At 35.5% G+C, this 12,308-nt stretch overlaps 1 protein-coding gene across 3 annotated transcripts in view; it reads left to right on the forward strand.

The window, feature by feature from the left end:
• TCEA1 (transcription elongation factor A1) overlaps positions 1 to 12,308 on the forward strand; it is a 40,345-nt gene that overhangs the window by 20,263 nt on the left and 7,774 nt on the right. For 2 of the 3 annotated variants that reach the window (XM_077876940.1, XM_077876942.1), the window contains exons 4-8: positions 2,205 to 2,292; positions 5,617 to 5,762; positions 7,433 to 7,489; positions 8,470 to 8,624; positions 9,916 to 10,062. In XM_077876940.1, the coding sequence (XP_077733066.1) occupies positions 2,205 to 2,292; positions 5,617 to 5,762; positions 7,433 to 7,489; positions 8,470 to 8,624; positions 9,916 to 10,062 (593 nt within the window). The remainder of the gene's footprint in view (positions 1 to 2,204; positions 2,293 to 5,616; positions 5,763 to 7,432; positions 7,490 to 8,469; positions 8,625 to 9,915; positions 10,063 to 12,308) is intronic. The other variant, XM_077876941.1, reaches the window with a different exon arrangement.

Consider the following 12,308-nt stretch of genomic DNA (forward strand, 5'->3'; position numbering starts at 1 on the left):
TATGAATTTTGCTTCAACTCTAATTCTTTTTATGCTGTATGTATACTTACTTATATATTACTTTTTTAATGAAAAAGATTTTGTATTTTTATATCATCATTAACTCATTTTTATTGGCTTCAGAATAATCCACTGGGTGATTATGCCGTAATTTAATCACTTGCCTGTTAGATGTGTGTTTTTTTTTAACTTTATAGCTAGTGTGAATAATGTCTTGATGAATATCTTATTGCCTAAAGCTCTTTCTTTAGATTATTAGCTTGATTTCTAGAAGATTTACTATTTTTTTTAAAGATTTTATTTATTTGAGAGAGCGAGAACAAGTGAGCACAAACAGAGGGAGTCGCAGGCAGAGGGAGAGGGAGAAAACAGGCTCCTTGCTGAGCAGAGAGCCAGATGTGGAGCTCGATCCCAGGACCCTGTGATAATGCCCTGAGCCAAGGGCAGACACTTAACTGAGTCACCCAGGTGCTCCTATTGCACAATTTTGAATGCTGAACATATAAATGCAGAAGCCTAGTGCCTTAGATGTCATTATATTTCCCATTTTCTGATGCAGAATGGAGACTCTGAGAGATTAAGCATCTTTTTTTTTTTTTTTTCATTTTTAAAAGAGAGATTAAGCATCTTGTGCATAGATTGCTGGTGGGGTGTGATCTGCAGATAGTCCAGAGCTGGACCACTTCTCTCTGGGTCTGCTATATTGCCCACAATGCTATATTCACATAATAGGAATGCTTTTAAGGCTGTCTGTGCCTCTTACTACTCTGCTTGTTCAAAGGATTGCACTAGTTCACACTGCTAGAACAGTCTGTGGTATCGGTGTGATTGCATTGGATCGTTGTTAGTATTGCACTGTTACATCACCTTTATTTTTATTTTTATTTTTATTTTTATTTTTTTACATCACCTTTCAAATACTTTCTATCCTCTTAGTTTTGGAGTATTTCCTAGTCCTTGTTATGTTCTTTAATGTCATGATTTATCTTTGTTTTCTACCTCCCAGTGCTATACCATCTTTAGGCTTTGGGGCCTTCCACATGAACTGTAGAGAATAAAGGGGGCTGGTAAAACTAGTATTTGAAAACTAACACTGTGTCATAGGGGGCTTCAATTGTATTTTGAATTTGTTAACGTTTTCAAGATGAATTCTAGAATTGTGGTTTAGACCATTCTCTTATCAGTTCGCCTCATCTAAATTAGCATATTACAGTCATCTGGGGAACTTTAAAAGATTTTGATGCTCATGCCTCATACCAGAGATTTGGATTGAATGGATCAGGATAGGAGCTTGAGCATAAGCATATGCTTAAAAGTTACCTAGGCGGTCCTGATAAACAGTTGAATATACAAATGTTCTTTTATGTCCTATACAGAGGGATATGGAGAAATAAAGTATTTATATGGCTCATATTACTTATGTAGGAATCCAAATATAGATAGATGAATGGGATGATTTATGCAACAAATCCAAACGTTTTCTGAACCCAGATTCAGAATGCTGCTCTGGTTGATTTATAAACATGTAGGTTTCTTTTCATTGTTAAACAGTTGCATTGGCCCAACCTATTTTATACCTCCTTGTCTCTTAAAGCTTGTACACTCTGTATTACTTTACAGATTATTTAAGACAGAGGAGGTGTTAGGTAGGCCTCACTAATCCTGAAGTCATTTCTTCTTCCCCCTTTTTTTTTTTTTCCTGAAGTCATTTCTATGAAAATGTTCTTTGTTTACTATCCCTAAAATATTTATATAGATTTTGGATACTACCTCAAATTTTTTGACTTTATGGAAAATTGTTAAAATAATGTTGCTCTATATGCTTTGTACTTTCATTTTAAAATGACAGTACTGATATTATTTCTATTTTCTTTCCTTCCCTTTGTTCTATATATTTTCTCCATTTCATTCATTTATTATTTCCTCTAAAGATTTTATTGTTAAGTATTTTTTTCTTCATTTTAGGTTCCTATTGGCATATGAATTTGTACTTCCCACCACATGAGGGAGTTTATTTGGGAATGCTAAGCATGCATTGTGAAAAATACACAAGTACAAATGCAAATAGAATAGCTTGCATAAACTTCATTTAGTGTTGAAAATTTAGGATTTTTGCATAAATAGTCTGATAACATGCAGTAGTTCCATTTTGTAATTTTTTAAAAAAATAAATGCTAACAACTGAGGGGTTTCATAATTTTCAGATGGACCATCAACAGATAAAGACCCTGAAGAAAAGAAAAAAGATACTGCAATTACATCACAGAATAGCCCTGAAGCAAGAGAAGAAAGGTATGTCACTTTATGGAAATTCATTTCTGTTGGAAGTCACAGCTGTCACTTCCTCCATGGTCTTATTTATGGTTTCATAGCTCTACTCCTCTCTCTATTTTCTAGTCAAGCGGAATTAGTAAATGTATAAAGCCAAATAGAATATTCTAAAGTTTTATGAGATTTTCCTGGAAATTTGAAAGAGATTTAGAAGACACTACATAAATAAGGAGAAATTATTTACACTGTGTTCAGCAAGCTTAACTGAATGGAATCCCTGGGATAGCAACTATAATAGAATTGATAATGAGGGTACTCACCATTTGCTTCAACGTGGATGGAACTGGAGGGTATTATGCTGAGTGAAGTAAGTCAGTCGGAGAAGGACAAACATTATATGTTCTCATTCATTTGGGGAATATAAATAATAGTGAAAGGGAATATAAGGGAAGGGAGAAGAAATGTGTGGGAAATATCAGAAAGGGAGACAGAACGTAAAGACTGCTAACTCTGGGAAAGGAACTAGGGGTGGTAGAAGAGGAGGAGGGCGGGGGGTGGGAGTGAATGGGTGACCGGCACTGGGGGTTATTCTGTATGTTAGTAAATTGAACACCAATAAAAAATAAATCTAAAAAAAAAAAAAAAAAAAAAAAAAAAGATAATGAGGGTACTGATTAAGGATTCAAGTGATTACTTTATTTACCACATTTCTTTTTTAGATTTTTTTTTTTGGCTCTAGGTCTAATATTTCTTTTTATGCTTTTTCTCTTCTCAATTTAGCTATGTCATAAGAATTTAAAATGTGAAGCTCAGTAATGAAGAGTTCAAATTGTTCCTCAGCTTTCATGAGGCCTTTGCATTTATTCTTTCCATGTAATGAATGAACTGTATAATAACCAACATGTTGATGTAGTAGGTGATATGCCTAGTAGGTTGAATATAGTTCCTCTGTTCTTGAGAAGCTTGTATTTTAACACTTGACTTTGACGTAGCGCAATAGTTCTCAAAGTGTGGTCCTGGAAGATCGGGGAATCTGGCAGCTTGTTAGCAAAGCAAATTCTTGGGCTCCTCCCTAGAACTACTGAAACAGGAATTCTGGTGGTGGGGCCCAGAAATATGTTTTTAACAAACTCTTCAAGTGATTCTGATGCACTCAAATTTTAGGTACCTATTGTGACTTCATTCATTTCTTAGTATTTTCCCAGAAATGATAATGTAACCACCCCCTGTTGGTTCATAACAATAATTAATATCACATATACTGGTATCTTACGCATTCGAATTAACTAAACGATGATAAAAGAGGTACTCTAAAGAAAGGATAAACATCAGTTGTTAATAAAATTTATTCATTGTTTTCTAACTCTTTTGAGATAGTTTTAGACTTTTTTTTTTTTTTAATTTTTATTTATTTATGATAGCCACACAGAGAGAGAGAGAGAGAGGCAGAGACACAGGCAGAGAGAGAAGCAGGCTCCATGCACCGGGAGCCCGATGTGGGATTCGATCCCGGGTCTCCAGGATCGCGCCCTGGGCCAAAGGCAGGCGCCAAACCGCTGCGCCACCCAGGGATCCCCTAGTTTTAGACTTTTAAAAAAATGTAATAACAGAACAGAGAACTCCCAGTTGCCACTATGTGTGTATATGCATACGTATACATGTGTGTACATACTCAGATGCGTGAATAATTTTATTTCAAACCAAATAAGAGTTCTTTATATCCCTAAATACATCAGTGTGTATGTTCTAAAAACAAAGGCACTTTCTCACATCTAAGCACAATACAGATACCAATGTCTAGAAGTTAGGATTAATACAATACTTTTTTTCTAATCTGTAGGGCTTATTCATATGTTAGCAGTTTTCCCAACACAGTATTTTATTAGAGAGGAAAAAGGTTTTTCCATAATATCATCCAGGATCACTTACTGCATTTAGCTATCATCTCTGGTTTCCTTTAATCTGGAGTAATTTTTCAATCTATCACTGTCTTTCATGACTATAAGAGTTTTGAAAAGTATAGGCCATAATTTATGAAATTTTTAACAAATGCTTTCAGTTGTGTTACATTTAAAGTCACTGACTTCGTGCCTTGAATATAAAATATAAAAGTATAGGCAGATATTTTAAATAGATATTGAAGGAAGAATAAGTTCTTAGTATATTTTTATCTGTTGTATGTAATTGAAGTTTAGGGAGAGGGCCTATTGACAAAAGCATCGAATTATGTATGAAGTCTAACAGAGTGGTTGGTATTTATCCCTAAACACACGTGCTTACACACACTGTCTTTGAAGAAGACGAGGCTTCTGGAAGGAGGTGATTAAACAGAATGTATACAGAAGGACTGTTCTGCCCATGGGGATCTGTTTGTGCAGTTTGATAGTGGCTTATGGAGAGAGAGAGGAGGAGGTACCTCCTTGCAGCAGTGCAGCAAGTTACTCTGTGGCTGGCAAATGGTGTCTTTGGAAAGGTTTGTGGCAAATACCTTCTATGTGATAAGTGGTAATTGAAACTCTGCAGAAAAAAAAAAAAAGAAACTCTGCAGAAAATATTTTGGTGAGACTCTTAAGTTAGAAGCAATTGAAGTGATTACGTTGAGTGGAAGACTTAAATTGTCCTGATTGAGTTGGTATTTCTAGGGAGGAATTAAAGAGACATTTTCATAATATTACAACTCCTTTCTCACTACACATTTTCTCTCCTGAAGGAAGTGTTTTGAATATAAACCTCATTTGTTGTCTAATTGGAACAAAGTTTTTCAAACATTGTTTTTCCCCTGTAGTTTTGGTTGAGAACTGTCATATTCTCTGGTATCATCCCCTCACCCCTCTCATAACCAAGATCCTTGCTGTCATTCAGTATTGAGCTGTAGTGGTTTTTTTTATTATTATTAAAAATGGTTTAATGTTTAAAAGGATAATCAAGATGGTTAGTTGGTTAAAGGCATGAAACGTGTTTCAGATTGACTAAAATTTTAACTTTATATTTTTGTTTTTTTAAAGATTTTTTATTTATTCATGAGAGACACAGAGAGAGAGGCAGAGACACAGGCAGAGGGAGAAGCAGGCTTTCTGCAGGGAGCCCAAAGAGAGATTCGATCCTGGATCCCAGGATCACGCCCTGAGCTGAAGGCAGACACTCAACTGCTGAGCCACCAGGCGTCCCAAATTTTAACTTTTTAGACATCTATATGCACACAATTTTTTTTTTCATGTAGGAGTAACTGAATACTATCTCACGTATTTAGGCCCCTCAATTTTTGTTTTTAGAGTGTGATAATAATGATGTTATTTTAATAGACTTTTTCTTGATTTCTTTTTCGTGTGTGTATGTATATTTCAGTAGTTCCAGTGGCAATGTAAGCAGCAGAAAGGATGAGACAAATGCTCGAGATACTTATGTTTCATCTTTTCCTCGGGCACCAAGCACTTCTGATTCTGTGCGGTTAAAGTGTAGAGAGATGCTTGCCGCAGCTCTCCGAACGGGAGGTAAGTTTAGTGTACCCTTTTCATTGCCCAGCCTTTTGTTCCTCACTGCCACCACCGTCATGTCCACCTCCATGTTTCTGGTTTACCAGCAGCATCCCAGGGATGGCTGCTTGCACTGCTTAGTTCAGGAAAATGTTGTGGCAAATAGGGGTTACTGATGGCAGAGATGAATAGGTATGCTGGGGCCATTGCTTACTACTATACAGCTGCAAGAAAGAGATTCCTTCTAATAATATGTGGATGTTTCCCTTGATTCATAGTAACTTAAAGGTTTTTCACAAATCTTTTTTCCTCCTACTTTTAATCTGTAAACCATAGTTGACCCTTGAACAGTAGGAGTTTGAAGTACTTGGGTTCACTTATAATGTAGATATTTTTCAACAGAAGCAGTACAATACTGTAAATATGTTTCTCTCATGATTTTCATAATAGCATTTTCTTTTCCTCAGCTTACTCTATGGTAAGAATACAGTATATAGTACATATAACATAAAATATGTGTTAATTGTTTATGCTATTGGTAAGGCTTCGGTCAACAGTAGGCTATTACTAGTTAAGTTCCTGGGGAGTCAAAGGTTATATGTGGATTTTTGACTGCAGGGAGTTGGCGTCCCTAATCCCTGTGTTTTTCAAGGGTCAACTGTAATTACTCTGTTCCCCAGATTGAGCATTAATGGTAGTATATTTGGGTCTTGTTAAATGTTAGTATGACATACAGTATTTAAGTTTTATATTCATAATTCCATTTTTAATTTTTTTAAGTGGAAAAGAGATCTTGATTTATAAATGGGAGCCTTATTTAATTTGAAGTTCCCCATTCTTGGGGATCCCTGGGTGGCACAGCGGTTTTGCGCCTGCCTTTGGCCCAGGGCGCGATCCTGGAGACCCGGGATCGAATCCCACGTTGTGCTCCTGGTGCATGGAGCCTGCTTCTCCCTCTGCCTGTGTCTCTGCCTCTCTCTCTCTCTCTCTGTGACTATCATAAATAAATAAATAAATAAATAAATAAATAAATAAATATTTAAAAAAAATCAAAAAAAATTTGAAGTTCCCCATTCTTGTGTAAAAAAAAGTTTCATATATAGAAATTTTCATCATCTTCTACAAATTCATTCTTTTCCTTTTCTATTATACTGAACCATAGTTAGTATGACCTATTTTTCTCCTTACTCTGCCCATTATTCCCTTACTGTCTCTTTATTTATTTTTTCTTTTTTTCTTCCTAGTTTCTTTTTATTTCCTTTGGTTTGAATGTTGCATGGGAGTCTTCTGAGTGTGTCCATATATATGATTGGCAGATGAAATCAGTGGCTTCTTTGCATTGAAGCCTGAGTCATGTGAGACAAGACAGTTCTTTCTATAACTTTCTCTACTCTTTGCTGGAGCAACCAGAATTTATGGAGTTGTGAAATGAGGAATTGCCTGCTAATCACTCACTTTCTCACTCCTGCAGAATGAGTCATTAATGCAGAAGGACTGTGGGCATTAGGTGAATCCAGAGAAGGAATCTAATGGGTAGGAAAGAGATCAGGTTTTAATGAAATGAAACAAAAAGGATTATTAGGGCAATGGGGTTGAAGAAATAGAAATGCAGTTTAATTTACTGTGTATTGAAATTTTCTTTCAGTATCTTGTAATCATTCTTGACAATTCTTTGTGTCTGTGTTTAGATGACTACGTCGCTATTGGAGCTGATGAGGAAGAATTAGGATCTCAGATTGAGGAAGATATCCTTTGTGTATAAATTCATGAATGTTTTAAATAATCTGCTTATTAACTATTTTTCTTCTTCCTGTATAGAATTTAGAGTTTCATTTTTCAGTTTCTATCTTGATTGTATTGTTTTGCAGGGAAAGGATAGGATAGGGCCATCCACGTCATTTTATTCTTGTTTTTCAAAAGTAAAACATATATGTTTGATAGTATTTTTATTTTTTTGCCTTGCAAATTGAGAATGTGGCATCTCAAGTGAACTTGTACAAAAGGGCATAAGGACACACATACTGTATGTGTGGAGTAGGGTTTCGTGTTTGGGAGATCTCAGCAAAGCATGCAAGGCCCCTGAGTTCATGATCTAGGAGGGAAGTGTGTTTGTCCTGGGTACCATGGAAAGGGCTTTGGGAGAGGGGTTGTACACATCTAGGTGACTGTGTGACCATGAAGCAATCCTAGTTGAGGAAATGGCCATTTTAGAAATTGTGCTGCACTTTGGGCTCGCCTGTTCTGTTGAGAAAAACACCCTGCTAAACTTAAGCTTCTGGCTGAACTAGAGGAGGAAATGAATCTTTGGGGCTGTAATGAATGGTTTCTTCCCACAGGGCCCCCAAAGGAATTGTGTAGACATCAAGCCTTTTAAGATCTTTTGTAGAATTCGTATTTGGGCAAGTGAAAGTTTAGATAAATGCAGGCCTTTTTTCACAAGTTTTCTCAGACTGAGTACTTGAGTTACTTTTTGAAATGTCTTTAATTTGTGTGCTGCTGGCATTAAATGTTAAGAAAGCATTGCTCTTTCATAGAGTATAGGATTACTGTTACTTGCCAGCTACAGATCAAGAAATGAGGTAGAAACACTGCCCTGTTAGCTTAATCTAAATTGGAGACAGTTTTAGAGAACTGCTTAGAGATTTCAGGAATTCTTATTTTGGTGAAATAGGAAAAAAAAATCTTGCCTTTATAATTTAACCTTTTTTCCTTAATGGCCTAGTACCTATATATCAAGAAATAAGGAATACAGATATGAAATACAAAAATAGAGTACGAAGTAGGATATCAAATCTTAAAGATGCTAAGAATCCAAATTTAAGGAAAAATGTGCTGTGTGGAAACATTCCTCCTGACTTATTTGCTAGAATGACAGCAGAGGTGAGTAAATGAGAATATAACATTTTCATGATGTTATTACATAATATCAAATTAAAAATCTTTGTAAATTATGAAGTACTATATAAGTACTACATTTCTAATAAATCATTATTAGTTATTCTGATGTATTTATATGTATAATATATTAGATAAATAAGGTGGTTGAATCTGTTGGTATCAGTACTCTTGTCTCTTCCACACCTATACCACGATCTTGGGTTGATTGCTTTAAATTGTCTAAAAACAAAAATATTTTTACTTTTTTTTTGATTCATATGTAATTGAAGATTTGAATATATAATTGCAAACAGATTTTGCAACCTTTAAGTTTTTTTTCATGGTTAAACCCTGTAATACTGGTCACATCTCATTGACTCTTCCTTAAATTTTAGGGAATGATGGAGAAAATGAAACTCAGAACTTGCTATTTATAGACACAGCAGTTCATAGTTTATGGTCTCTTTTAGAAGAGAGTGAGTTTGTCTTTCTATATAGCTAATAAAAATTGTTATATTTTTAACATTCATTTTTTTTAAACCTCACTAAAACTTTAAATTAGAGACCTTAGGGTAATGAACTCCTATATATCCACCACCCAGGCTTCAGATATTTTCAAGAGTTTGTCACCATTGGGGCTCCTCGGTGGCTCAGTTAAGAATCTGCCTTTGGTTCAGGTCATGATCTCAGGGTCCTGGGATCGATCCCTGCTCTCTGGGGAGTCTGCTTCTCTCTCTGCCCCTGCTTATGCTCTCTCTCTCTCTCTCAAATAAGTCAAATCTTAAAATAAAAGAATTTGTGACACTTTTCATGTCTCTTTTTTCTTTTTTCTTCTTTTCCCCTGAATTGTTTTCTTTCTCACAACCCTGAGATCATGACCTGAGCCAAAACCAAGAGTTGGGTGCCTAACCGACTGAGCACCTAGATACCCCAAATCCTGTGCACATCTCAACTCACAGAGGGAACGACATATTTCTCCAAAGATCCTGGTTCCTTTTTGGGAAGGGCAGTGGTACAGACAACAATCTATACTAGAGGTACTCATTGCTACAGTATTATTACATTGTTTATAAACCTTTAAACAGTAATTAAACCTAATTTTCACAATACACACTTACAAGTATTTGACAAAATTTTAAAAAAAAGCAAACTGAGTTCAGGAAAAAATAATTTTTCACTTTTAAAACTTTAAAAGTTAGTTTTTGTTCTATTTTTATTAAGCTAATGGAACATAAAAGCATTCAGAATGTATATAGAAGATGCCTATAACTGAGTGTATTGCCATCTCCCTCAGGAAATGGCTAGTGATGAACTCAAAGAGATGCGGAAAAACTTGACCAAAGAAGCCATTAGAGAGCATCAGATGGCCAAGACGGGCGGAACCCAGACTGACTTATTCACATGTGGCAAATGTAAAAAGAAGAATTGTACTTACACACAGGTTTGTGATTATTTATAGACTCTTATTTTCATGTTAAGAATGCTTGAGGGTATATATGGTAAGGCAAGTAAGTCAGAGAAAGACAAACACCATATGATCTCGCTTATGTGTAGAATCTAAAACAAACAATAGAAACACTCAGATACAGAGAATAAACTGGTGGTTGTTGGAGAAGAGCGGGTGGGGGATGCCTGAAATAAATGAAGATTAGAGATTAAGAGGTACATACTTCCCAGTTATAAAATAAGTCACAAGGATATAATACATAGCATAGAGGATATAGTCAGTAATGTAGTAACTTTGTGTAGTAACAGAGTACTAAAATCATTTTGTAATGGGTAAAAGTACTAAATCACTATGTTGTACACCTGACACTAATACAATATTGTCAATTATAATTCAGTTAAAACTAAATACATAGAGTGCTTACAACTCCTGTTTCAAAACAAGTAGTAAAGATAATTACCAGTACTTTGATATTTTACAAGAGGAGATGTGAACTATTCAGTCTAGTTAATTGAAAGTAAGTTGGTATGTTTATATTTTCATGAAAGTTGTTATGTGAAAGCTCTATCAATTAAATAAAACTTATAGAAAAAAACATTGTAGGATGTAATGAAATGGCCATATTCTTTATCTAAGAGTTGAGCAGTTGATTATTGGGTATAATTCTTTTTATCTGACAGGATTGTATAATTTAAGGAAAGCTCTTTACTCTTCCTCACTTGGAGCGTGGGTACTTTTAGCTTAACTGCTTTCCAGATACTGATTCTTTTTCTGCAACATATATATTTTTTTAAGATTTTATTTATTTATGAGAGGGAGAGAGAAATAGGCAGAGACACAGGCAGAGGGAGAAGCGGGCTCCATGCAGAGAGCCCGTGGGACTCCATCTTGGGTCTCCAGGATCACACCCTAGGCTGAAGGCAGTGCTAAACCACTGAGCCACTCAGGCTGCCCTTTGTTCTTGAACAAAAAAAACTGAGAAGATCCTCATAGTGGTTATTTTGTGTGTGTGTGTGTGTGTGTGTGTGTGTGAAAATGGTTTATCACTGTCAGTAATTTCCTTTGTCAAGTAGCTATATTTTGTGCTGTGTCTGTAATCTACTAAACTCGAATTTTCCCCTTTAAGAACAACTTACAGTTAATGTTTTAGAGTAATGGATTTAGGAAAATGAATTTTCTGATGGACAGAAAATTAAGCAGTTAAGAAAGTAGTATTATTAAACTCCATATAAATTGTAGAAAGGAACCTTTACTTTTTTAAAAAAAATTAAAAAAAAAAAAGAAAAAAAATTTTTTAGAAGGTGTTGTATTCTCAAGGTTAAAGATTCAAAAGGTAGAAAAGATTCTAAATGGAAAGTTCCCCTCCCACTTTTGTCTGCAGCAACTTGGTCCCACCTCCCTGGAGGTAAACCAGGATTACTAGTTTGTTTGTTGTGTGGCTTTCTGTGTGTTTTATGCATATACATATAAGTATGAATATATTTTTGTTTTCTCTTTTTAAAGTTTATTTTTTATATTTTTTAGTAATCTCTACACCCAACATGGAGCTCAGACTCAAAAACCCCAAGATCAAGAATTGCATGCTCTTTTGACTGAGCCAGCCAGGCACCTCCGTTTTCCCATTTCTTAAATATATGTGGTAGCACATTATATAAACTTCTGCCTCTTTTTTTTATAAAAGACTTAAGTTTGACTTTTGGCTAACATGTACCTACCAGGAGATTAACATTTTGCCCAGAGAGTAAAAAGTTCCTCCTATCTATGTACTTTTAGGGCCCTAGTAAGCAAGTATCTTGATATAGATGAATGAGAATATTTCAGAAGGACTTTTCAAAGCACTTTTATCTGAAGGCCTTAAATAAGCAGAATGCTTATTTTGAGAATGCCTTTTATGTCTCTTTGGGCTTTTTTTTTTTTTTTTTTTTTTTTTAAATTTATTTACGATACTCACACACAGAGAGAGAGAGGAGCAGAGGGAGAAGCAGGCTCCATGCACCGGGAGCCCGACGTGGGATTCGATCCCGGGTCTCCAGGATCGCGCCCTGAGCCAAAGGCAGGCGCTAAACCGCTGCGCCACCCAGGGATCCCCTCTCTTTGGGCTTTTGAGTTAAAAATCATGGTGATAGTTGACAAGTATTGTGTGCTTCTCATCTTTGAAGCAGTCATATACTGGATTTCATCATCCCACACTAAATTTAAATAGACCTTATTTAGAATGCAATATTTTTGATATTCAGGTT

The sequence above is a fragment of the Canis aureus genome, chromosome 28, assembly GCF_053574225.1.
Source record: "Canis aureus isolate CA01 chromosome 28, VMU_Caureus_v.1.0, whole genome shotgun sequence".
In the NCBI taxonomy this organism is placed as follows: Eukaryota; Metazoa; Chordata; class Mammalia; order Carnivora; family Canidae; genus Canis; species Canis aureus.